The 25,768-nt window shown below is 39.4% G+C and overlaps 1 protein-coding gene and 1 long non-coding RNA gene across 29 annotated transcripts in view; both read left to right on the forward strand.

The window, feature by feature from the left end:
- LARGE1 (LARGE xylosyl- and glucuronyltransferase 1) overlaps positions 1 to 25,768 on the forward strand; it is a 634,395-nt gene that overhangs the window by 529,631 nt on the left and 78,996 nt on the right. For all 28 annotated transcript variants that reach the window (XM_015150011.3, XM_077948921.1, XM_077948914.1 and 25 more), the window contains 1 exon segment: positions 703 to 828. In XM_015150011.3, the coding sequence (XP_015005497.1) occupies positions 703 to 828 (126 nt within the window).
- Positions 13,085 to 14,573, forward strand: LOC144331774 (uncharacterized). The gene is made up of 2 exons (XR_013399196.1): positions 13,085 to 13,657; positions 14,436 to 14,573. It is a non-coding gene; the product is annotated as an uncharacterized LOC144331774 (long non-coding RNA).

A 25,768-nucleotide genomic window follows, 5' to 3' on the forward strand; every position in this document is an offset into this window, starting at 1 on the left:
GGATAGTTTATTCAGCCATCTTCTGCCACGAAGGCCCATAATTCACCTCCCGGCGCCACCTGTCAGCAGCTAGTTAATAAGTATGGCCTGGTGCAAGAGCTTGGAAAAGAGCCCAGAAAAGGTAAAACCTCCCTAGACAAGTCAGAGTTGGATTTTGAAACGGAGAATGCATATCCTGGGCACCATGGCCTGCAGAAATCCAAGGAGCATCCATCACTGAGTCCACCGCAGGCCCCAGGAAGCACTGCTGAGAGGGAGGATCTGTAATTTGTCTCAGTCCCTGAATGAGTGGGGCCACTTGTCATCATGCAGTTTCCTCTCCAGGAGGCTCAGGATGGATAACACAGGGCTCCTGCCTAGGAGGCCAGAGGGGAAGGAGACTTCATTTTTCATATGCCAGCAAGGGTAGGGAAGACACCACATGTCTGCACGTGTGAGCTCACTGGATAGGGCTTTATGAGACCAGCAGGACTCTGGAGCTTCCAGTCAGCCTGGGGCATTCCCCAGTCTCTATCCAAACATTATTGCTTGGTTCCTAGAGATAACAGGCAAGAGAGATGCCCCACAGTGCGAGCCAGCCTGTGTTCAGAGCAGGCGGTTCAAGAGAAGCCCTATCACAGGGGGATGCAGTGCCTTGACAGCCAGATTGGACAGCTGGACCATCCGATTGCCTTGACTGTGTCTTTGGCTTTCATCCCCCAGGATATTTTCAATGCCGTCATCAAACAAAACCCCTTCCTTGTGTACCAGCTCCCCTGCTTCTGGAATGTGCAGCTGTCGGACCACACCCGCTCCGAGCAGTGTTACAGAGACGTGTCTGATCTAAAGGTAGGGTCAACACAGGCACATCCCCGGAGGTAGGGTGAGGTGGGCTGAGGGGACCTCTCAGGGGCATGGATGGCTAGGAGATTTATGTGCGATGTGGTGAGAGAGATAAGGGCACAGGAGACCAGAACGAGTATGCTTTTCATCTTTGTGGGGTGTTGGGTTTTTTCCACCCTTATTTGGGCTTTCTGGAAAGCCTAAAGCCTCCTGGCATAAGAACCAGCTTGTGTGGTTATTATTCTTACCATCTGCTGCTGGCTCTTTTGGTTCATGTCAGCTCCCCAAATCTATTCATTCAACTCAAGCAAAAACATTTATTGAAGGCCTGCTCTGCCAGGTGCTGTAGATGTGGATGTGAATAACTAACCTGCTTCCAACTCATGTATGGCTTGGAGGAGGACAGAAATGTGCAAAGAAGTAGGTATTTAAAAAAGGACAAGTGCTGTGACAGGTGTGGGTGTGTGAGTGGGGGAGATGCAAGCATAAATGTCTCATTCTTCCTCACAGAGGGGGGACAATGACAGAAAAAGCCTTCATCACCACTCTGTAGGTACCAAACACTGTGGATGGACCTGGCTATAGAAAGAGGAAGAAGACAGGGTGTATTAGTCATCTACTGCTATAGATAATGCTGCATAACAAGCTTTCTGATAGTGGCCTAAATCAGCAACCATTTATATAGTTGATGAGTTTATAGGCTGGTTGGATGGTTCATTTTTTTACTACTTTAACAGAGTATCTGTGGTCTGCTTCAGATGGGACAGCTGGTGACTGGGGCAACTTGGCTGTCCTCTAGTGTGTCCTCTGTCCCTTCAGCAGGCCAGTGTGGTGTCTTCTCATGGTGAAGCAGAGGTGGCAGAGGAAGCCTTAATACACAGGAGGCAACTCTGAGTCATGGTTGCTAATATCCCTCATTGGCCAAAGTAACCATGTGGCTGATCCCGTATGATTACTTTGAGTAAGGAGTGTGAGTTAAGGAATGTGTCAGAATTCCCTCCCTACAGTGGAAAGAGTAGAGAATTGACCACAACTATTCACAGAACTATTCATACAGAACAAAGATTTCAACACAGGCCTGTCTGACAGCAAGGGCATTTGCCTCTCAGGTTGTATCACGGAGGATTTAGATACATGCATCCTTAAAGAGTTTGTTTCATATAAAGTTTATATCCATTGCAAGTTCTAAAAAGGAAAAAGGATTGCAAAGCTGGCTTTTCTAATAAATTAGTCTTTTCTACTTGGCTCCTGATCCATGTCCCATGTGGGTATTATGTCTTATTTATAGTCATAATGCATGTTAAATATGGTTTTCTGCTTTTCATTTGTTTCATATCATAAGCATTTTCTGGGTCAGCCACATGGTGTTAATGAACATTGTATCCAATAGTTAATAGACTATCACCTAGCCACTCCCTTGACCTTAGTTGTTTTCAAATTTTCATAAATATAACTTATATCTTAATTAACAGGTTTGTCCATGAAGCTCTTCCCTCCAATATTGTTGTAGCTCGCCTTTCCAGGCGAGAGGCAGGAGGTTGTGCTAGAAATCAAGCTCTTTAAATTCTCTTTAATAACAAGATTTGGTGAACTTCTGGTTTGGTGAACACTATTGTTGCTGGAGGGTGATGTGCCCAGAGAGGGCATGGAAGCTCCATACCCCCCTCACCCCACACCCCCATACTTTGCCCTATGTACCTCTTCTCTCTGACTGTTCCCAGGTTCCATTACTGATAATAAACTGGTAAATGTAAGTGTTTTCCAGAGTTTCAGGAGCCATTCTAGTAAATTATGGAACCCAAGGAGGGGATCATAGGAATCCTTGATTTACAGCAAATCTGTCAGAGGACAGAAGGCCGGGACTTGCAACTGGCATCTGAAGTGGGCCACCTCACGGGACTAAGCCACTAACCCATAGCGTCTGATGCTTTTTCAAGGAGGTAGTGTCACTGTTGTATTAAAGTATGGGGACCCAGCTAGTGTTGGAGAACTGGTCATTGTAGGAAAATAACCCCACAATATCCAGCATCAGAAGTCTTCTATGTGAGGGTATAGAAAAACAGTGGTTTTTCTCAATAGGTAACTGTATAATTTATAGTGCAAACAAGGGAATGCTATCATGGGTTACAGAGGGACAGTAGGCCAACAGGCAAAACATAGAATTATTCTGTTGACATACTATACATAGGACCTTAGGCCCACAGGAAGAAAGACCTCACATAAAGGCCTCACATAAAATCAGGATCCACAAAGAGTATTATCCTCAGTGGATAAACAGTTAATAAAACTCAGAGTGTAGAAGAAGACAGTAGAGGTTGTTGTCTGTTTCATCCTTGGTTTTAGGTAGAATAAGGGGGAAATGTTTCCTTTGAGATTTTATTTTAGGCCTATGCCTATATTATTTCGGGGGCTGAAATTACATGTGTGGGAGCAAAAATGGAAAGAAAAAAGTAAAAAATTTGCCAGGTACCTGGCAGAAACTAACATAAATCTGATCTAGAAGAATATTCTTAAAAACAAGTCTTCAAAATTTTTTAGGGGAAGTTACAAGGAAAGCAAGGTTCTCAGTTAGGAATCACAAAACGCATAAGGAATTAGGCTACCCTGAGAAAGTGCAAAAACTGAAGACTGGAGTTAAATCTGAAAGACTGCAAATATTGGACTTATCAGATATAAAACATAAGTATTTTTACTTACATGTAGGAATAAAAAATGAATACTGAAAGTAGGATGAAGGAATAGTAGATTCTCAAAAAAATGAATAGCCCTTTTGGATTAAATAGTATTTTTAGAAGTGAAAGATATAATTATTGAAATTAAATGGATATGTTAAGCAATAGCTTAAACACAGTTGAAGAGAGAATTAGTGAACTGGAAGAGGTATAAGAAATTACCCAAAATTCAACACAGAATGAAAAAGAGATAGAAAAACTGAGAAAGAAGCAAAGAAATTGGGATATGTCTCATTGGACTATCAGAAGGAGATAATAGAGAAAATTGGAAATGAGGCAGTATGCCAAGAAACAATAACAGGTTGTATACGTATAAGAATAATCTTTCAAGCATAAGATAACAGAGAATTTTCTGCAAAAAACTTCTAAAGTATTGTCAGCCTTAATAGCAAAGAGATTCTCTCTAAAAGAAAATTATATTTATTCTGGAATAGTGCATTGCAATGGGAATATACATGCCATAGCAAACTATGTGCATACGCAGGGAGGTAAAGGAAGAGAAAGGTTTTTAAAGGAAAAATGAAGAGGCTTTTATAATTGGAGATAATTATCTTTGGCCAAAGGATCAGTAACAAAGTTGACACCAGTCCAAGACTGGACAGGCAGTTGCTGGGCAGACATGCCTGCCGAAGTTTTTATTTTGTGTGTGTAAAGTTACGATGGCATTTGTGCAAGATTGTGGTTTTCACGGAGTCTTTTGTGATCATTCTCGTTACCAGACACTTATGGATGAAAAGCCTGTCTCCGTGGCCTTCCTGGTTCTGTTTGTCAGGGTTTTGTTAACACAAATGACTCCATTTTTATTTTGGCAACATTCACATTTCACCCTTTTGATCAAGATGTTTCTCCAAAAGTGTCACTGATCAATCATCCTTTAGTTAGGTTTTCATGTCTTTCAGTGCCAGGATGGACCTCTCCCAGGTTTCTGGTCTTGTTTCATATTGGAGAGAATGAATGGCAGCTAGGAGTCAATGTCAAAACCTTTTTAACCACATTTGAGCTTAAGTTTAAGCTTGAGGAAGTTTAAGCGGGGTGCTCCCTGGCTGTCTACTTGGAGTCTGTAATTAAGTTCAATTTTGTCTGTTCCATAGGCCTATGTTACCATCTCAAAGTGCTGGGTTAGCATTATACTGTTAGGATTTGTACTTCTATAAAAAACTTGAACAAGTAACAGATACAAAATTAAAGAGGAAAATGCAAAGTAAAATTAATAGTGATGTGACAAGAACAATTTGCATAGGGACTTTGAGCAATAAACCTAGGCTTTAAAGACAACCAATTAAATAAACAAAATGACCATTAACCTACCAAGTGAAAAAGGTGGGTATTATTATATCATTATGACATAGAGTCTTGTTCTGACATCTTGCAAAAAGCTATCTACAGCATGGAAACAATCAACTCTCATCATGGTTTGCAGTTTGAATGTCTCTGGTAATGGCATCGGGCAGTTTAGTGAACTTTGTGTGGCCCAGACATCAGGCATGAGACTTACTTCTTAAAATTCATCTAGTTTCAGCTTATAGGGCTTCCAAAACACAGAAATTGCCATTTTTGGTAACTGCATGGAAGAAAGTAGGATTGTAGAAATTTAGAAGAGTTCTATAGGCAAATAACAAATAGCAAATTGCTCTATAGGCAAATAACTTGAAAACAGTGCACACAGCTATCATCTAATAACAGTTGTATTCTAGCTTTTCTTTAGCAACATAACTCATGTCTGCATTTTTTTCTTTAAATATAGCCATATGGTAAATTTTCTATTTTGTTGTGGTTCTCTTTTATTGATGGGCATGCAGTGAGTGTTTCTTGGAAATGATCAATTTTTATTAAAATATTTCTGGAAGAAAAAAAAGAAAAGAAACATAACTTTTTCTTCCTACGGTGATATTGACTTTTCCAAAAATAGAGTAAGACAAATTTGTTTCTAAAATAAATTTAGTTTTTATCAAATATTGCCTGCAAGAATAGTGATTTGACCACAGAGTAATCTCAGATCTAAAAACCTTTTGAAGCTAAGCTGGTGGCAAGTGCCTGTAGTTCTAGCTACTGGGGAGGTTGAGGTGGGAGAATTGCTTCACCCCAGAAGTTTGAGGTTACAGTGAGCTGTGATTGTGCCACTGTACTCCAGCATGGGTGACAAAGAGAAACCATGTCTCAAAAAAATAAATAATAAACATAAATAAAAACTTCTTGAGGTTAATAAGATAACCCAAGACAGACTTTAGGTTATACTTACAGTCTTAAGATTCCTGGACCTGCCAGGAATTGATAATTTTTATTCATTTACTATAAGGCTGAGAACCCTAGAAGTCAGGCAGTTTATACATATTCTCGGATATGACATTTCAGTCAAAGCCTTGATAATATAACAAATTGTTTCCATTGTATCCTGCTATAAAGAGAGGGTAATTTTTAATTTTTTTTTTTTTTTAATGGAGTCTCACTCTGTCACCCAGGCCAGAGTGCAGTGGTGCAATCTTGGCTCATTGCAATCTTCACCTCCCGGGTTCACGTGATTCTCATGCCTCAGCCTCCTGAGTAGCTGGGCTTTACAGGCATGTGCCACCTCACCCAGCTAATTTTTTTTTTTTTGTATTTTTAGCAGAGACAGGGTTTCACCATGTATGCCAGGCTGGTCTCAAACTCCTGGCCTCAAGTGATCTGCCCACCTGGCTTACAGACATGAGCCACTGTGGCAAGTGGAGAGAGCAAATGTTATTGAACTTGTACAAATAACCATATTGCCATAAAAATAAGAATACTCACAAAATCTCTCCAAACTTTGGAGAGATAAAATTGGAAGAAAAAGGAAATGCTTCTACCTTGTTCACAAATGTATAGTGTACCAAATTGTTGTGTGCTATAGATAGCTTAGGGAAGAAAATTTCCTTCAATCTGGAAAACAAAACATTTAAGTGAAGAACTAACCGTGTTTTAAATAAAAGTCAAAAACATTATCAGTTACTTAATCTCATGCAGTTTATTTTTGTTCTGCTTGAGCTTGATTAGTAGTTTCATGAATTCATGTTTCTTCATTAGAGTTCTCAAACATTTGCATTTAGTCCATTGATCTTAAAGTTATTAACCTATATCTAAGAGTATTTGTTGGAGTCGCTTCCATACATTTGTTTGCAAATGCCTTTAAAGAAGAATTCAAAACAATAGCTGTGAATAAAAACTTAGAATACCCATGGCTAAAAATCTGATGGGAGTTCATTATAATAAGCAATTAACATGGAAATTTAGTTATTTTTGTGCCACACGACATCATGTCTAGAATTTTAACTAATGTCATATTAGATTTTTAAGAATTTTATCTAATTTGGGTACATACCCATAAATGTAATGCAAATATCTAGCATCACTTATTATTTGATAGCATTTAGCATGCAGTTCACAAAATAAGACTAATCATTTAATATTTCTACAAGATAAGAGATACATTCTTTGAGCCTCTCCAGAGGTCCTTCTGGAAAATCCAAAAGTTAATTTCAGGTCAATAAAACTTAAGTTAGAATTTTGATTCAGGGAACCCTGCCAAAGATTTTAAAAGGTTGAAAGCACTTGATGAGAAGTTACTGTGAAGTAATAGTCATTCATGTAACCAGAGCGATTATCAAAAGACAATACGGAAACTCACGTGGAAGCTTAGTACTTTCAAAACTCCATTTTCCTAAGTAATCAAATACTGAAGAAAGATAACACAGGAAATTATATTGATAACATATAAAATGTTTGTTTCTTAGGCCAGTTACTAAAAAGGTGAAAAACAACTTCTGCAGGTTGATTGCTTCTCCTTATGAGAAGCCAATGTATAATAGATAACCAGGTAGTCGACCTGATGAAAAGGGTACTTGAGTTTAATCTGACACAGAAGGAATGGGTCCAAGGTTATGAGTGTAGACCATATTATACAGGAATGTAAACAAGAAAACTAGCACCTTGAGCAGGGGAATACATGGCCCTTAGTAATAGCATGGGAAGTTTCTTGGTTACATGGGATAATTCAGACATGTCAAGAAAAGGCAAGGGTACAAAATCAAGGTATACTGGTGAAAACATTGCCTTTTTAGACCTTCAAGATAAACTTTTTTGTTGTTTGTTTGTTTTTGAGACAGAGTCTCGCTCTGTCCCCAGGCTGGAGTGCAGTGGCGCAGTCTCGGCTCACTGCAACCTCCGCCTCCCGGGTTCAAGCGATTCTCCTGCCTCAGCCTCCCAAGTAGCTGGGACTACAGGTGCATGCCACCACACTGGCTAATATTTTGTATTTTTAGTAGAAATGGGGTTTCACCATGTTAGCCAGGATGATCTTGATCTCCTGACCTCATGATCAGCCCACCTCTGCCTCCCAAAGTGCTGGGATTACAGGTGTGAGCCACCACACCTGGCCCAAGATAAACATTTAATGGACAAGCCATAACAGCAGAGTTAGAACAGGTGATGGGGGGTGGGGGTGGGGGTGGGAAGTTACAGGAAGGAATGGAAAACTTAAAGGAGAGAGTTATCCCAGGCCTTTTCAACGGTAGAAAGAGGACGAGCAGAAGGCAATGATGTAAGACCTGAAAATCACATGCAGCAAGATACAGCAAAAGTTGAACTTCTGAGATATGAATCTGAAAAGCTTCCAGAGGAAAACTCTACCTCAAGAAGTGAAATTACCATTCTAAATGAAGAAGACAGCATTTCCTTTTCTTTTTATCTTTTTATCTTTTTTTTTTTTTTTTGAGATGGAGTCTTGCTCTGTTGCCCAGACTGGAGTGCAGTGGCACTATTGCAGCTCACTGCAACCTCCATCTCCCAGGTTCAAGCGATTTTCCTGTCTCAGCCTCCTGAGTAGCTGGGATTACAGGCATGTGCTACCATGCCTGGCTAAAATTTGTATTTTTAGTAGAGATGGGGTTTTGCCATATTGGCCAAGCTGGTCTCAAACTCCTGACCTCAGGTGATCCACCTGCTTTGACCTCCCAAAGTGCTGGATTATACATGTGAAGAAGACAGCATTTCTGACCTGAAACTGGGGAAATTAAATATATCTCAGGAAGAAATTTTGCAGAAATAGAAACTGCACTTCAGAAGATGGCAGTTAAACAGATTTCAGAATTAAAAATTATAATCTCTTGGGGTTTTACGAAGAGCAGATCAGTACCTCAAGAAAACTTTGTTCTAACATAGGGGATGAAATTTTTAGTTTTGTTTTAATGTATTTTGTTGATAGCAAAGCTCAATCTTTAGGAAGACTTAGAAACAATTCCCTTCTAATTACAGGCAACTTGATCACACGCACAATTTCTTTTATAAATTCATCCTTTACAAACTTTATCATGACTTACTCAGACCTTTCACAACATGCTTAAGCTTTCTGCTGTGTTGTTTACTTTCTCTTTATTAAATAACCAGTCATTTTACTTTAAGACAAAAATTTACCACATAAGATTCTTTCTCATAGAAAATTCTCCTTTCTTTTTAACCGTCCTTACCAAAAATACATCCTTATATCCATAACTTTCTTCACATTACTCTCCTGCTTACTGATTCCTATCTTGTTTCTATTTCTTTTTTAAATTTACTTTTCAAGGCAACCTTTAAGTAACCTCTGAACTGGACAAAATTATTCTATTTTCTCAATAAGGAATATATTTTTTATGCATTGTAATTTTGCTCATCAAAAACACATCTTATTTTGGTATACTTTGTGATATGGTTTGGCTGTGTCCCCACCCAAATCTCGTCTTGAATTGTACCTCCCGTAATTCCCACATGTTGTGGGAGAGACCTGGTGGGAGATAATTGAATCATGGGAGCAGTTTCCCTCATAAACTTCTCATGGTAGTGAATAAGTCTCAGGAGATCTGATGGTTTTATAAGAGATTTCCCTTATTGCTTGGCTGTCACTCTGTCTTTCCTGCTGCCATGTAAGACTTGCCTTTTGCCTTCCACCTTGATTGGGAGGCCTCCTCAGCCACGTGGAACTGTGAGTCCCTTAAACCTCTTTTTCTTTATCAGTTACCCAGTCTCAGATATGTTTTTAACAGTAGCATGAAAATGGATTAATACACTTTGTATACAGAATTATATATAAATTAATTAGGATTTTATTCTTAGTAACCTGAATTTCTAGTGAAAATCTAGGAGGCCAAAATTTTGAATTCTTTGTCACATGTCAGCATTTTATAATAAGAATCATTTCATAATTTTTAGAAACATGTTTTAATAGACTCAAATATATTTAAGAAGCCAAAAACAACTTTTATTTATTTATATTCAGCAATTTGTTCTTATTTTTATGGAAATGACCCAGACATTTGATAAGTGTTTATTATTTATTATAACATAGCATAACCTTATGATTTTAAAGTATATGAAAAGTTATTTTATAAACATTTATTCCACGTTCCATTTATTCCGAATGTTTATTTTATAAACATTTACTCCATTTACATTTACCTGATTTACTTATTTTTAACAATTCACCTACATTGCTTATGAAAACTGAAATATTACACAAAGCAAATCATCATTTCAAGTTATATTACTGTTAACCATGTTTGTATTTTGTGAATACCAGGTGTTTGCTTAAGTAAGAACCTGAAAGTAAAATACATGAGTATTTTGGCTATAACTCAGAAGCTACAACTGTTTTTATTAAACCAATAATATTAAATTAGCCCTACTTATCAAAGAGTTACACAAAGATTATTCTGTTTTCAAGTTGAGTTCATAGTTTCATGACTTTAAAACATGTAGCAGAAACAAATACAAAACCCAGCCAAAAATGTATGCTGCCAGTTTTGAAGATACTTGTATTTTTACTTTACCAGTGATTTAAAAACCAACTTGTTTATCAAAGTTTTATTTAAGTCACAGGAACTAAAAGGCATTTGGGTTAATTACTATGTATTTTATATGTGTGATAATTCATCTAAGCCAATCAAAATAAAATTTCTTAGATTTTTTTTTGACCAACTGTTCCACATTTTACTATGCAGATTATAGCATAATATATATTATATAACATAATGTGTTATATAGTATGTATTATTCATATAACATGTTATATAACATGTATTCACATTATGTTATATGAATAATATACTATGAATATATTTCATACATTTTATACATTTCTAAGATTTTACTATGTATATATAACATAACATTATAAAACATAAATGTTACATAATATGTATTCATGTTATGGTTTATGAATGTTATTCATTATGTTATATTCATTAACATAATATTCATTGTTATGTGTATTATTCATACAATATAATATATAATAATATAATATATTATATATAATAATGTTATATAATAACATGTATTATTATAACAACTATTCCAGATTTTACTTTGTAAATACATCATATTATATAACATAATACCTGTACATGTTGGTAACCACACCTAAACACATAGACACACACAAAGATCTTACTGCTTTTATTTTAGAATTTTAGCCATGAGATAGTAATACAAATTCACCCATTTACAAAACAACGGTTGGATTCAAATTATGTTTCCGACAAAACTGGCACCTTTTTACATGGCTAAACTTTATTTGCTTCAATTGCTAATCTAATGAAGGCTAACAATTGAATGCTATCAAAGCAATTGAATGGATCGAAGTTTTGGATAAAGCAGTTTGGTTTTTTAAAAAACCTCTTTTACCTGTTTTTGTTTGCTTTCTTCAGCTTCAAATGAGTTTACATTTTAGCTGGGACTGACTGAATTGTATAAGAAAAACAAAATCTCCAGTGGCCTTGAATTAGTAACACATTTATCTTTTGTTCGCTGATCCCCTTTGCTAGTCAATGGTTATGGGGAAGCATCTTAACAAGAGTTTTGTTTTCCAGCTATTTTTTTTTAACGGCCTCTGTATGGCAGACACAACAGTTTTTATGCTGGAAAGAGATACCTTGTATTACTGCTCTGACCTCAAGATTTTGACCTGAGAGCCTAACCTTCATAATCACTTATCTAATTTTTATTCTTTTAGGCTGTCAATCCCCTTAATTAAGTGCTCTAGCACCCTAAGCAATTGGTAGCCAGGCAAACCCAAATTTACATTTGCAAAAGATGTATAGGTTGTTGGTTACTGTGGAGCTGTTTAATATGTAAAGCCATTTATTTGAAAGCCCTTTAACACTTTTTTGTTTTAATCTTGGCTAGAATGCCATAAGCACTGAATTTTATCTCAACACCAGCAGAAAAGTCAACTGATTTAGGCCAGGTGCAGTGGCTCACGCCTGCAATCCCAGCACTTTGGGAGGCCGAGACAGGTGGATCACTTGAGGTCAGGAATTCAAGACCAGCTCGGGCAACATGGGGAAACCTGGTCTCTACTAAAAATATAAAAATTAGCCAGGTGTGATGGTGTGCACCTGTAATCCCAGCTACTCAGGAGGCTGAGGCAGGCAAATTGCTTGAACCCTGGAGGCAGAGGTTGCAGTGAGCCCAGATTGTGCCACCGCACTCCAGTCTGGGCGACAGATCAAGACTCTGTCTCAAAAAAAAAAAAAAGGAAAGGAAAAAAAGTCAACAGATTTAAAGTAGGCAGTAAAAAAAGTAGAGATAGAGAACTAAGAAGGCTCTATGTGTTATCCATATAATCACAAACTCTTAATTTGGAAAAAAAAAAAAAAAAAGAAGCTTGGGGAGTTCAAATGATCCGTGTTGTGACTGCTGATCCAAAAACATGCATGAGGAAAGCCTTGTAATTGGCTGGAATCTGAAAACCTGGCACATCTTCATGTTGGAGAATACCATTCTATTTCTTATCAATCTCTTGAGAGCAAAGAAAATTCCATAAATCCTATCAGAGAATGTCAGGATTTTGGACTCGTGTCTCTTCCTGTGACATTTTGGTAATGTTCATTATTATTATATCTGATTTAAAATACTACATAAACTTAGTTGACAAAGCAGCGGCAGGATTTGAGAAGATTGACTCCAATTTTGAAAGAAGTTCTATTGTAGGTAAAAATTATCAAACTGCATCACTTGCCACAGAGAAACTTTTCATGAAAGGAAGAGTCGATCCTTGTGGGAAACTTCATTGTTACCTTATTTTACGAAATTACCACAACCACCCCAACCTTCAACAACCACCACCCTGATCAGTCAGCAGCCATCAGCACCAAGACAGGACCCTCCACCCACAAAAGGATTGTGACTCACTGAAGGCCAGGTGATCATTAACATTTCTTAGAAATACAGTATTTCTTAATTAAAGTACATATTTTTTTAGACATAATGCTGTTGTACACTTCACAGACTACAGTGTAGTTTAAACACAATTTTTATATGCATTGGAAAACCAAAAAATGTGACTTGCTTCATGCGGTATTTACTTTATTGCAGTAGTCTGAAACCAAACCCACAATATGTCCAAGTTATGCCTGTATATGTATATATCTGTCCAAATACACACACACACATACACACACACACACTCAGAGAGAGCTCATTAGAACTCCAGGGAGAAATTCATAAGTCCATTTTCATCGTGAAATATTTAACATGTTTTTTTTTATTTTTTCCTTTTTTTTTTTTTTTTTTTTTGAGAAAGAGTCTTACTCTGTTGCCCAGGCTGTGGTGCAGTGCCATGATCTCAGCCCACTGCAACCTTCGCCTCCCGTGTTCAAACGATTCTCCTGCTTCAGCCTGCCAAGTAGCTAGGACTATAGGTGGCCTCCACCATGCCTGGCTAATTTTTGCATCTTTGGTAGAGACAGGGTTTCACCATGTTGGCCAGGCTGATCTCAAACTCTTGACCTCAGGTGATCCACCCACCTCGGCCTCCAAAAGTGCTGGGATTACAGGTATGAGCCACCGCACCCAGCCCATATTTTTTTTCAAATGTTGAAATACAAAAGACAAAAATTACTAAGACTATAGAAGATTTAAACTACACAGTTAATACGCTTGACTTATTGGGCAAATAAGGAACCTTGTACCTAATGACCTGAGAGTATACATCCTTCTTAGGCTCATATGGAGCATTAAATAAAAGAAACCAAGTAGTAGACATCAGTACATTTCAAAGAATGATATTATACCATAGTTCTCTGAAGAAAGCAAAATTAAATAAGAAGGCAGTAACAATAATTTTTTTTTTCTTTTTTCTTTTTGAGATGGAGTGTTGCTCTGTTGCCCAGCCTGGAGTGCAGTGGCCCAATCTCGGCTCACTGCAAGCTCTGCCCCCCGGATTCACGCCATTGTCCTGCCTCAGCCTCCCGAGTAGCTGGGACTACAGGCACCCACAACCACACCCGGCTAATTTTTTGTATTTTTAGTAGAGACAGGGTTTCACCGTGTTAGCCAGGATGGTCTCGATCTGCTGACCTCATGATCCTCCCGACTCAGCCTCCCAAAGTGCTGGGATTACAGGCGTGAGCTACTGTGCCCGGCCAAAATTTTAAAAAATCTATTTGATTACAATTGAAAACATATTTTTACATTACTCATGGTTCTAAACAGAAATCATAATTTAAACTGAAAACTACTTAGAGCCTAAATGAAAATAAAAATAATATGTCAAAATTAATGGGATAAAATAACATGTAGGGAAAGGTATATCCTTAAATATTTATATTGAAAAGAAGAAAAGTTGAAAATTAATAAGCCAAGTTTACAAATCAAGATGATATATTAATATAAACAACGTTAGAGTCGGCCGGGCATGGTGGCTCATGCCTGTAATCCCAGCAACTCAGGAGGCTGAGATGGGAGGATCCCTTGAGTTCAGGAGTTTGAGACCAGCCTCAGCAATATAGCAAGACCCCCATATCTACAAAAAAATAAATAAATGCGGGATTGGGGGTGGGGCAGTGGTGGTAGCTACTTGAGTCCCAGCTCCTAGGGAGACTGAGGCAGGATTACTTGAGCCCAAGAGTTCCAGACTGCAGTAAACTATGATTGCACCACAGTACTATAGCCTGGGTAACAGAATGAGACTCTGTCTCTAAAAACAAAGCACAATAAAACAGAACATTAAATTCAAATAAAATAAAATTGAAGTTGGTCAGCAAATGGTTCAATAAAGTCAAAAATTTGAAAGGGACCAGTAAAATAGACAAAACTATGGCGAGAGAGTCGTCAAGAAAAAAGAAAGTGAATTCACCAAGAAATGAATAGGGGTGCATAATTCCAGGTCCATTTACTCATTCTCTCAATGTTTTTGAGCAAGTGACTTCTGAGTTCTAGATATATAGCAAAGATTAAAGCAATCAGTCTCAGTTGGTGGAGCTTTCAATCAATTAGCAGAAGTGAAAAAAAAATAGAATATTGTGAACAACATTATGTCAACAAATTTGAGAATTTTTGTTAAATGAACAAATTCCTAGAAATACGTTATTTACCAAAACCGATTCAAGAAAAAAATATAAAGTTTAGATTATCTTCTGGCCATTGAACCTTTGAAAACAGTACCCCTAGACAGTAAGTAGAAATAAGTTCTACTCATTTTTGTAATCCAAGGACATTTCCAATTTTAAATAAACTTTCCTAGAGAATATGAAAAGAGGAACACTTTTTAACCCATTCCGCAAGCAGGATATTATCAACACCAAAATCAGACAAAAAAAAAAAGTGTATTAGTCTGTTATCATGCTGCTAATAAAGACACACCCGAGACTGGGTAATTTATAAAGTAAAAAGGTGTAATTGACTCACAGCTCCACATGGCCGGGGAGGCCTCACAATCATGGCGGACTCACAGTTCCACAGGGCCGGATAAGGCCTCACAATCATGGCGGACTCATAGTTCCACAGGGCCGGGGGAGGCCTCACAATCATGGCGGACTCACAGTTCCACAGGGCCGAGGAAGCCTCACAATCATGGCGGAAGGCAAAAGAGGAGCAAAGTTACCTCAGAAGATAGGAGGATTGCAAGCCAGTCTCACGCATGAATGTAGATGCAAAAATCTTAAGCAAAATATTTAGCAAACCAAATCTAGCCATGTATAAAATAGATAATATATCATGGCCAAGCTGAGTTTATTCCAGGAAAGACAAGAGTGATTTAGCATTGAAAAATCCACAAGTGTTGTTCAGCATGTTAATAGATTAAAGGAGAAATACCAAATAATCATCTAAACAGATGAAGCAAAGTTATTTGACAAAATTACATGCTCGTTCATGATAAAACTTCTCATAAATAGTAACTAGTGAAAACCTACAGTAAACTATTGCGAGCATTTGCTCTGGGTCGTGCCAATTAATCAGTTGGAAAGAGGAGAACGTGTAAGAGCACTCACACATTTATGAAAGTATTTTGGTATATGAAGAGGCGACATACCTGATCACTGAATAAATGATTAAGTTTCCCATAAACGGTGCTGAGACACCTGATTATCCACATGGAAAAAATTTAAGTGGATCTCTGTCTCATACCATGCACAAAATTAATTCCAGATGGATTAGAAACTTAAAAAGTGAAGGGCTAAAATAAACTATTTTTTAAATGAAAAGGGAAATAGCTTTAAGACTTCAGAATGGAGAAGTATGTATTCAACAAGACATCAAAAATATATATCATAAATGAATGAATCCGTAAATTCAATCACATTGATATTAATAACTCCATCAAAGGGGCGTTAAAAAGAGAAAAGCAGGCCAGGCACAGTGGTTCACGCCTGTAATCCCAGCACTTTGGGAGGCCACAGCAGGTGGCTCACTTGAGCTCAGGAGTTCGAGACCAGCCTGGCCAACATGTGAAACCCCATCTCTACTAAAAATACAAAACTTAGCCAGGAGTGGTGGCACAGGCCTGTAGTCTCAGCTACTTGGGAGGCTAAGGCAGGAGAATTGCTTGAGTCCGGGAGGTGGAGAGGTTGCAGTGAGCCGAGATCATGCCACTGCACTCCCACCTAGGCAACAGAGCAAGACTCTGTCTCAAAAAAAAAAAAAAGAGAGAGAAAAGCAAAAGATAGATATTTCAACACATGTAACTGACAGAAGAGCAGTAAACAAAATATATAAACAATTCTTAATGAATGATAAATCTGTAAAAGATGTAAACAGTCCTTTTACTTGGTTGCCAGGCAAATGGCCAATAAACACATGAAAAGATATACAGCCTCACTGTTAATCAGGGAAATGAAAAGACCACATTATTAAAATCATAAATAATGTTATAGCCACCAAATTGGAAGAGTGATACTATCAAGTCTTAGTTGATCAGTGGTGGTCTCTTATGTTACCCATATGAGTGTGTATGGATACACCAAATTGGAAAACACTTTGGCACTATATTGAAAAATTGAAGTGGAATATACCTTACAATCTGGGTCTTGGATGTAATTGGTCACAAATGGAGAAGTGGATGACTTTCTAAAGAAAGTCAGATTCAGCTATCAGTGAGCAAATTACAACAGATAGAAGTAGTGCTTTGGAAGGCCTGTGTCTTCCTGATAAATGACATTTCTTGACCAGGCAGGGCACAGGAGACTTCTAAACTCTCAAGTCTTTTTATATCAAAAATAAAAACGTAAAAATTCCATAAAAATAAGTACAACTAAAAACTTTGGCAGGCCTTGAAAAGGAATAAAATTCTGAAGGCCAGGCATGGTGGTTCATGCCAGTAATCTCTTTTGGGAGATTTGGGAGGCTGAGGCAGGTGGATTGCTTGAGCCCAGGAGTTTGAGAGCAGCCTGGGCAACATAGTGAGACCCCCATCTCTACAAAAAATACAAAAATTAGCTGGGCGTGGTGGCGTGTGCCTGTAGTCCCAGCTACTTGGGTGGCTGCGGTGGGATGTTCCTGTGAACCCAGGAGGCAGAGGATGCAGTGAGTTGTGGTTGTGCCACTGCACTCCAGCCTGGGCAACAGAGTGAGACCCTGTCTCAAAAACAAACAAAACGAAACAAAAAACTGACATATGCTATAACTTGGATGAACTTTGAGGACGTTATGCTAAGTGACCTAAGCCAAACACAAAAGGACGAATACTGTATTATTTCACTTAAATGAGTTATGTAAAGTGGCATGAAACATGCTACTTAAAATGGCATGCAATTTAAAATATGAATTATTTCTGGAATCTTCCATTTAATGTTTTCAGGCAGTGGTTGACCGCTGGTAACTGAAGTGGAGAAAGCAAAACCGCAAGTAAGGAGGGGCTGTTGTACTCCCAAGGGAGGAACATAAAAAACAGCAAACAGGCGGTCCTTCATAAATGTGGAACCAGTTTCAAAAAAAAAACAAAAGATGGGAGAAAGCAGGGAAAAGAATGAAAATAGCAAAGATGCACTATGACCAGGACTCTGAGACCCAGATTGGCCTGGTGGGACACACGGAGTTCTTAGGTCATCCCTGAGGGCTCCACGGAAATGTCTAGGCACTGAGAGGACCTAGAGGTCTCCCCATCCCGCTCAGTCCCACTTAGGAGGTGAATCATCGCTTCATCCAGCATCTCCATGCTGTCTACACTACTGGCCCGCGAATCACTTAGTAGCCATCTTAGTTATCAGATTGACTCTCTGGGCATCACAGTGTTTGTGTTCAAGTCGCCCTAATTTTACTTCGTCATGGCCCCAAAGTACAAAAGCAGTGACGCTGACATATTATGATTATTCCGTTTTATTATGTTATTGTTATTCATCTTTTGCTGTGCCTAATTATGAATTAAACTAATCATAAGTATGCATGTATAGGAAAAAACGTGGTATGGGGTTAGGGACTTGATATGGTTTGGCTGTCTCGCCACCCAAATCTCATCTTGACTTGTAGCTCCCATAAGCCCCAGGTGTTGTGGGAGGAACCCAGTGGGAGGTAATTGAATCATGGGGGCGATTTTCCCCATACAGTTCTCATGGTAGTGAATAAGTCTCACGAGATCTGATGGTTTTATAAGGGGTTTCCTGTTTCACTTGGGTATCGTTCTTTCTCTTGCTTGTTGCCAATCTAAGCCATCACCTTCCACCATGATTGTGAGGCCTCCCTAGCCACATGAAACTGTGAGTTCTCCCTTAAACCTCTTTTTCTTTATATATTACCCAGTCTTGGGTATGTCTTTATCAGCAGTGTGAAAACGGAATTATACAGCACTATTGCATAGTTTCAGGCACCCGTTCTGGGTCTTGGAATGTGTGCAGATACTACTGTAGTCAGGGAGACCCCGCCTCTCCTGGTCTCCCTCAGGTCACACTCTGCTACTTCAAAGGAAAGTCAACCTGCACAGCCCACCTGTGGGAAATGCGGGGGCCCCATGCTGGGTCAGATGATTGAAAATGTCAGTTAAAGCAAGAATCACAAAAATATTTTAACCTTGATTTGCTTTCTTTTCATCCACAGGCCAGGTTTTTTGGTCTGCTAATTGAGTGCTGTATTAACTTGCATAAACCACCCTAATGAATCTTCTATGGTTATCAGTGTCCTTTCATTCAAAGTGAAACAAGAACTCAAGGACTCTTCCAAAACAATTGGAGGACAGTCCTGGGTTAGTTCTATTTTTCCCCCCTCTTTAGTCTCACCCACACCTAACGCAAAGGCAAATTTGTTTAGGGACTTCTTTTCATTGAGCTGTTGCAAAGCGTTTAGTTTGCCTTTCAGGGAAACAGCAATTCTTTACAGTTACATGCCATGAACTCAAATAATATCTAATTAGATTTCAAATTGCGTTAGAACTACAAGATATAAAAACACCTTCGGTAACAATCACAGCTCACTCTTGCTGAGCATAGAGCCCATTTGTAGGAACAGACATCCTCTGACATCCTGCTCGCGAGAGACTTACCAGCCTGGGGCATCTAGTCTGCCCTAGGTGTCCATGGAGAACTTTGTGCTAAGTCGAGGTTGGTTAAGAGAACTTTTGAGGGGAGAAGTGTTTTCACTGAAGAGGCAAAAGTGTATATCCTTTGGGAGCCAAGCAATCTTGTAAATTCTGATGACAGTTCTGCTTCTTACCAACTGAGGGATTTGAGTAAATCACTTAACCTCTCCCAGGTTCAGTTACATTATTGAGAAAATTGAAGCCATTATTCTTTGCCCCATTCTCAGCCATGCCCCTTGAGTGGTCCATAGAAATACACTTGACTTTACCTCATTCTTTTGTGTTTCAGAGACCTTCATTTTTATCTCTTTAGTCCTTACGCTTGATGACTCAGCCTTCCCTGGCTGAGTCTTAAATTAAGAAGAGAAGGGAAAGGCCCAAGGGAGCATCTTTTTATCACTTACCAGTAGCACAAACTCTTAGGAGACCAGACTGTGTAGTGTGCTGGTTTAGAGAAAGGAGCACGAGAGAGATTCTGTGAAACTTTGCTCTAGTTCTTGCGCCTTTGATGGACCATTAGGGAATGAAGCTCTGGTCAGAATCAGTTGTTAATGACCAGGAAAGGGCAAGCAGAGGGTCTACCAATGGGTCTCTCTAGGGGTTTCTAGAGTCCCAGAACTGAGTAAGCCATGGTTCCTGCTCTCAGGAAAGTCTCTAGTGAGACCTAACTGATGAGTAATGGAAAATTCCAGTAGAGGCATCTCCAGAAGCAGATGCCACCATGCTTCCTGTACAGCCTGCAGAACCGTGAGCCAATCAGACCTCTTTTCTTTATAAATTTCCAGCTCTGAGGGTTTTTGTTTTTGTTTTTGGAGACACAGCCTCACTCTGTTGCCTAGGCTGGAATGCAGTGGCATGGTCTTGGCTCACTACAACCTCCACCTCCCAAGTTCAAGCAATTCTCCTCCCTCAGCCTCCCAAGTAGCTGGGACTACAGGCACACGTCACCACGCCTGGTTAATTTTTGTATTTTTAATACAGTCGGAGTTCCACTGTGTTGGCCAGGCTGGTGTCAAACTCCTGACCTCAAGGGATCTGCCCGCCTCAGCCTCCCAAAGTGCAGGGATTACAGATGTGATTTCTTTATAGCAATGTGAGAATGGACTAATACAGAACTCTAACTGGCAACCTTCATTTAACCCAAAACTCCGGACTTTGGTCCCATATATGGGCTCAGATGCTCCTTATAGACAAGGAAGGAATCTCTGGGTTGGCCACTCCTAGATTATCTAGCTCAGAGCACACGTTAAGATGAGTCTGCCATACAGGGTCATTCTAAGGGTATGCTTAAGTTGCTGTTCTCAGGTGTGTTTACCCTACAGAAGTAAGCTGTCACAGCTTCATTGTGGGCCTCAAAAGATGAAAAGGAGTTTTCCAGGATGATTGGGTGGGAATAGTGTTCCAGGCATGGCCTCACTTAATCTTCCCAAGTGTCACAAGGTAAATCTTGTTTTGTTTTGTAAGTCAGAAAATGAAGGATCACACAGGTGAAGTCACTTTTCTTGCCCAGTCACGCAGCTAAATATGACAAAGCTGAGGTTCCAACTCACATCTGTCTGATTCAAAAGTCCGCAGCATTTTCGTCTGATACAGCAATGAGTTTCTACCTGAAAATACTTTCCGGCCAGGCGCGGTGGCTCACGCCTGTAATCCCAGTACTTTAGGAGGCTGAGGCAGGCGGATCACAAGGTCAGGAGATCGAGATGATCCTGGTTAACACGGTGAAACCCCATCTCTACTAAAAATACAAAAAATTTCCTGGGTGTGGTGGCGGGCGCCTATAGTCCCAGCTACTTGGGAGGCTGAGGCAGGAGAATGGCATGAATCCGGGAGGCGGAGCATGCAGTGAGCCGAGATCACGCCACTGCACTCCAGCCTGGGTGACAGAACAAGACTCTGTCTCAAAAAAAAAAAAAGAAAAGAAAAGAAAATATTTTCCAGTGAAAACATGATATATAACATGACTACATGGAACTATTGTGTGGGAACTGTATGCAGTCCTCTTGTGTAGGGCTATTCTGCGTGAACTCTGGATTAAGTAGATTTTCGAGGGTTAACTCCAGAACAGAGACCCTTAATAACACTGTATCCTTGAAAGGACATTTGAATTTATTTATTTATTTATTTATTTATTTTTTATTTTTATTTATTTTTTTTTTATTTTTTGAGATGGAGTCTCACTCTGTCACCAGGCTGGAGTGCAGTGGTACAATCTTGGCTCACTTCAAGCTCTGCCTCCCGGGTTCACGCCATTCTCCTACCTTAGCCTCCCGAGTAGCTGGGACTACAGGCACCTGCCACCACGCCCAGCTAATATATATATATATATTTTTAGTAGAGACGGGGTTTCACTGTGTTAGCCAGGATGGTCTTGAACTCCTGACCTCATGATCCACCTGGCTCGGCCTCCCAGAGTGCTGGGATTACAGGCATGAGCCACCGCGCCCGGCCAGGACATTTGAATTTTAAACAACAGACTCAGAGGCTGAATTTTAGACCCCAGTCCATTTATAAATTGGGAATTGAGTACACCTAAAAGAAAACTCCTAAAGCAGAAGAGAAAAACCAAGAGAAAACATGCCAGCCATGGGAGGAAATGATGTATCTTCTTAGGGGCAATTTGTAGCATTTGCATAAAAAGAGTAGCCCATAACTCAAGCACTGAAACATTTTATAATACTTAGAGTTGTGTCAGTTTCTACATCTTTGGGGGAAGATGAGGGGCTACCATATATCAGCATACTGAACATGTCACAGCTAAGCAGACTACAGTGAAAAATGAGGCAGGGAAAACACAGGGTAATAAGAATGATGAATGTTAAGGTTGATTTTGGAGGATTGGGATGGATCAAGGAAGAAAAAAAACAGTTGGTTTGGGGGAGAAGATCTAAAATCTCGAATTACTAGCTTCCAGTCAGACTTCTTTTTCAGTTCAGGCCAGTGCCGATTTCATTTCATTGCATGACCTACGTCCAAGGGCTGTCAGTGTTTTATGATCGCTGTGTACACTGCTGTGACCAGTAAACTCAAGGAGTCCTCAGGATGAAATATGAGGCAGCTGGCTCCTGTTTAAGTAGCCTGTCCTTTGGGACTCTTGCCCTGTGGAAAGATTTAAAAGGGACGATACATAAAATAGTACAAGGCTTTGAGACATTCTAGTAAACCTATTATTCTTTTGTGTATATATCTTTTTTCTTTTTTGAGACGGTGTTTCACTCTTGTTGCCTGGGCTGGAGTGCAATGGTGCAATCTCAGCTCCCCTCAACCTCCGCCTCCCTGGTTGAAGCGATTCTCCTGCCTCAGCCTCCTGAGTAGCTGAGATTACAGACATGCGCCACCATACTCGGCTAATTTTGTATTTTTAGTAGAGATGGGGTTTCTCCATTTTGGTCCTGCTGGTTCTCGAACTCGCAATCTCAGGTGATCTGCCTGTCTCAGCCTCCCAAAGTGCTGGGATTACAGGTATGAGCCACTGTGCCAGGCCTCTGTTTTGTATAAATTTAAGTGGTACAAGTGCAGTTTTGTTACATGGATATATTACATAGTGATGAAGTCTGGGCTTTCAGGATAACCATCACCCAAAATAATGTACATTGTACCCATTAAGTAATTACTCATCCATCTCCCCTCTCCCACCCTCCCACCCGTCAGAGTCTCCAATGTCTATTATTCCACACTCTTTGTCCATGTGCCCTCACTATTTAGCTCCCACTTAAAATAAGAACATGTGGTTATTTGGCTTTCTGTTTCTGATTATTTCACTTAAAATAAGGCCTCCAGTCCCATCCATGTTTTCATTCTTTTTCACGGCTGAGTAGTATTCATGTATATATACCTACACCTCACATTTTCTTTCTCCATTAATCCATTGATAGACACTTAGGCTGACTCTGTGTCTTTGCTATTGTGAATAGTGCTGCAGTAAACACACAAGTATAGCTCTCTTTTTGATACAATGATGTATTTTCCTTTGGGTAGACACTGAGTAGTAGGATTGTTAGATCAAATGGCAGCTCTATTTTTAGTTCTTTGAGAAATCTCCATGCTGTTTTCCATAGAGGTACTAATCTGCATTCCCACCAACAAAGTATAAGCATTCTCTGCAAGTAGTTTCCATTCGGCTGGTGGGCAGACACATAAAAAGGCACTCTTCCTACTCCTCTGTTCTGTCTTATTTCTTTTCTTTTCTCTTCTCTTCTCTGTCTTTCTTTTCTTTTTTTTTTTCTTTTTCTTTTTTTTTTTTTTTTTTTTTTTTTTGAGATGGAGTCTTGCTCTATTGCCCAGGCACAGTGCAATGGCATGATCCCTGCTCACTGCAACCTCTGCCTCCTGGGTTCAAGCAATTCTCCTGCCTCAGCCTCCCAAGTAGCTGGGATTACTGGCACACACCACCACGCCGGCTAATTTTTGTATTTTTAGTAGAGACGGGTCTCACCATGTTGGCCAGGCTGGTCTCAAACTCCTGACTTCAAGCGATCCACCCACCTCAGCCTCCCAAAGTACTGTAATTATAGGCATGAGCCACTGCGCCTGGCCAACTCTTTTATTTCAAAGATGGGAAATAGAGACACACAAAGGGGAAATGACTTGCCTAAGGCTAACACAGCTGGGATAAGTACCTGACCTTCACCTCAGGTGTCCTTGGATCATGCCAGAGAATGGCAGGCTACGCAGATGGGACCTTGAGTGACTTAAGCTTGAGTCTGTTGTGTTCCCTCAGCACTCATCCATTTTTTGCTCATGGTTAATTTTCAGAACTGAACTCTTGAGTTTTATTGATTTCAGTTGTCCTTCATTGGCTTTGTTACACATAGCTGATAAACTTCCAATGCAGTTATTGCTAGAAACAACAAGATTCCTAGAAGCAAAGTGATGTCTCTGGAAATTTTACCCTACGACAGCATTTTCCAGAGTATATGTTCAAATGGTTCTAAGAGCTGTTAATTGGACTCTTTAAAATGGGGGAACTGGAGAGGAGGATGGGGAGAGAGGAGTTCTATGTACTGCATACCAAATACTGTATTCGAAAGTCTTGCAGCCAGAAAATCTGATTGATTTTGTTGATCCCAGCATTTTCCACATCTATTTTATATCAACACACAGGAAAGACCCCTTTGATTATAGAATGCCTGGTTGGACAAGTTCCTTAGAAGCCCATTCTTCCTTACATAAATACTGGCTCTATTAAGAAGAACACAATTTTGAGCAAATGAAGCACCATTGTAAAGCAGTATTTGACGACCATGGACATTGAGCCGCTAACTGAGAGCCTACCATATAGAAGGCTCAGGTGCATGATATTAACACCGGGCCTCAGAAAGCCAGCAGGCTAGGCAGAGAAAGGGTGGTCCAGGAGGAGTTAGAAGATCTACTTTCGAGATTCTGGAAAAGACCATAAAATGAATGGATCATGGGTTCATAGCTTGGCCGTGATCAGAGAAGAGTAACCAAGGTGAGCAAGAGACCAAGGTTTAATTTTCCAGTTATAATGAAGGGGGCAGGCAGGTAGCATATCCAGGTGTACATCTGAAGATCCAAACTACCCGTGAGGAAAGGGCTGCAAAATGCATTTCAGCCTCGCAAGCTACCCAGTACTGAGTGCCTGTTGTATGCAAGGGTTTGAAGACACTTAGTGAAGTTGAGGATATAGAGACAAGTTCATCATATTTCCTGCCCTGAAAGAGCCTCACAAACGGGGGAGACAGAAGTTTCAACTGCTAATTTCCACGTAATGTGAACAATACTGTGCAATATTGCTTAGAGGTATCCAGGTCAGAAATGAAGGTGCTACATAAAAAGGGATAGTATGAATGAACACAGGGGCCTAAAAGATCATGGTGTCCAGAAATAACAAGGAAATAGGCAGAGAGTTCAGGCTGTGTACTAAGGAGCTTGGACTCTGTGGGTCACAGTACTAAAATATTTCTTATCTAACCTATTCCAGTGCAAACATATTTTTATCGTGGCACATGAATATACTATAAAACAGAAAAGTTTCGTTTTATTATATGTTTGAGTAATTTGAAGTCAATTTAGTAATAATAAACCCTTTTGCTCTTATGAAAAACATTATAAGTATTCATGTTTAAACATAGCAATATTATTGAATGTGCTTCATTATTTTTGAAATGTTGGTTTAGTACTTTATGTCACAGTGATTCGTAGTCTTACTTTTAAAGGCATGTTATACAAGTACTTGGATTTAATGGCTATGACTGCAAAAAAAAAGATGCCTCCTAAAATTCACAGATCCAAATAGAAATAAAGTACATCATTTGACTGTGCTTACTACATTTTATACTCATTGTTTCAGTTTAATCTGAAAATCATACAAAAATATTTGTAGCAGTCAGCTATTATATTTAAGTCTCTCTTGATGACCGTCATTTGCTTTTGATAATTTATTAAATATTCTTTAGCATTTTGATAACACATT

This window comes from Macaca mulatta, chromosome 10 (genome assembly GCF_049350105.2).
Source record: "Macaca mulatta isolate MMU2019108-1 chromosome 10, T2T-MMU8v2.0, whole genome shotgun sequence".
NCBI lineage: Eukaryota > Metazoa > Chordata > Mammalia > Primates > Cercopithecidae > Macaca > Macaca mulatta.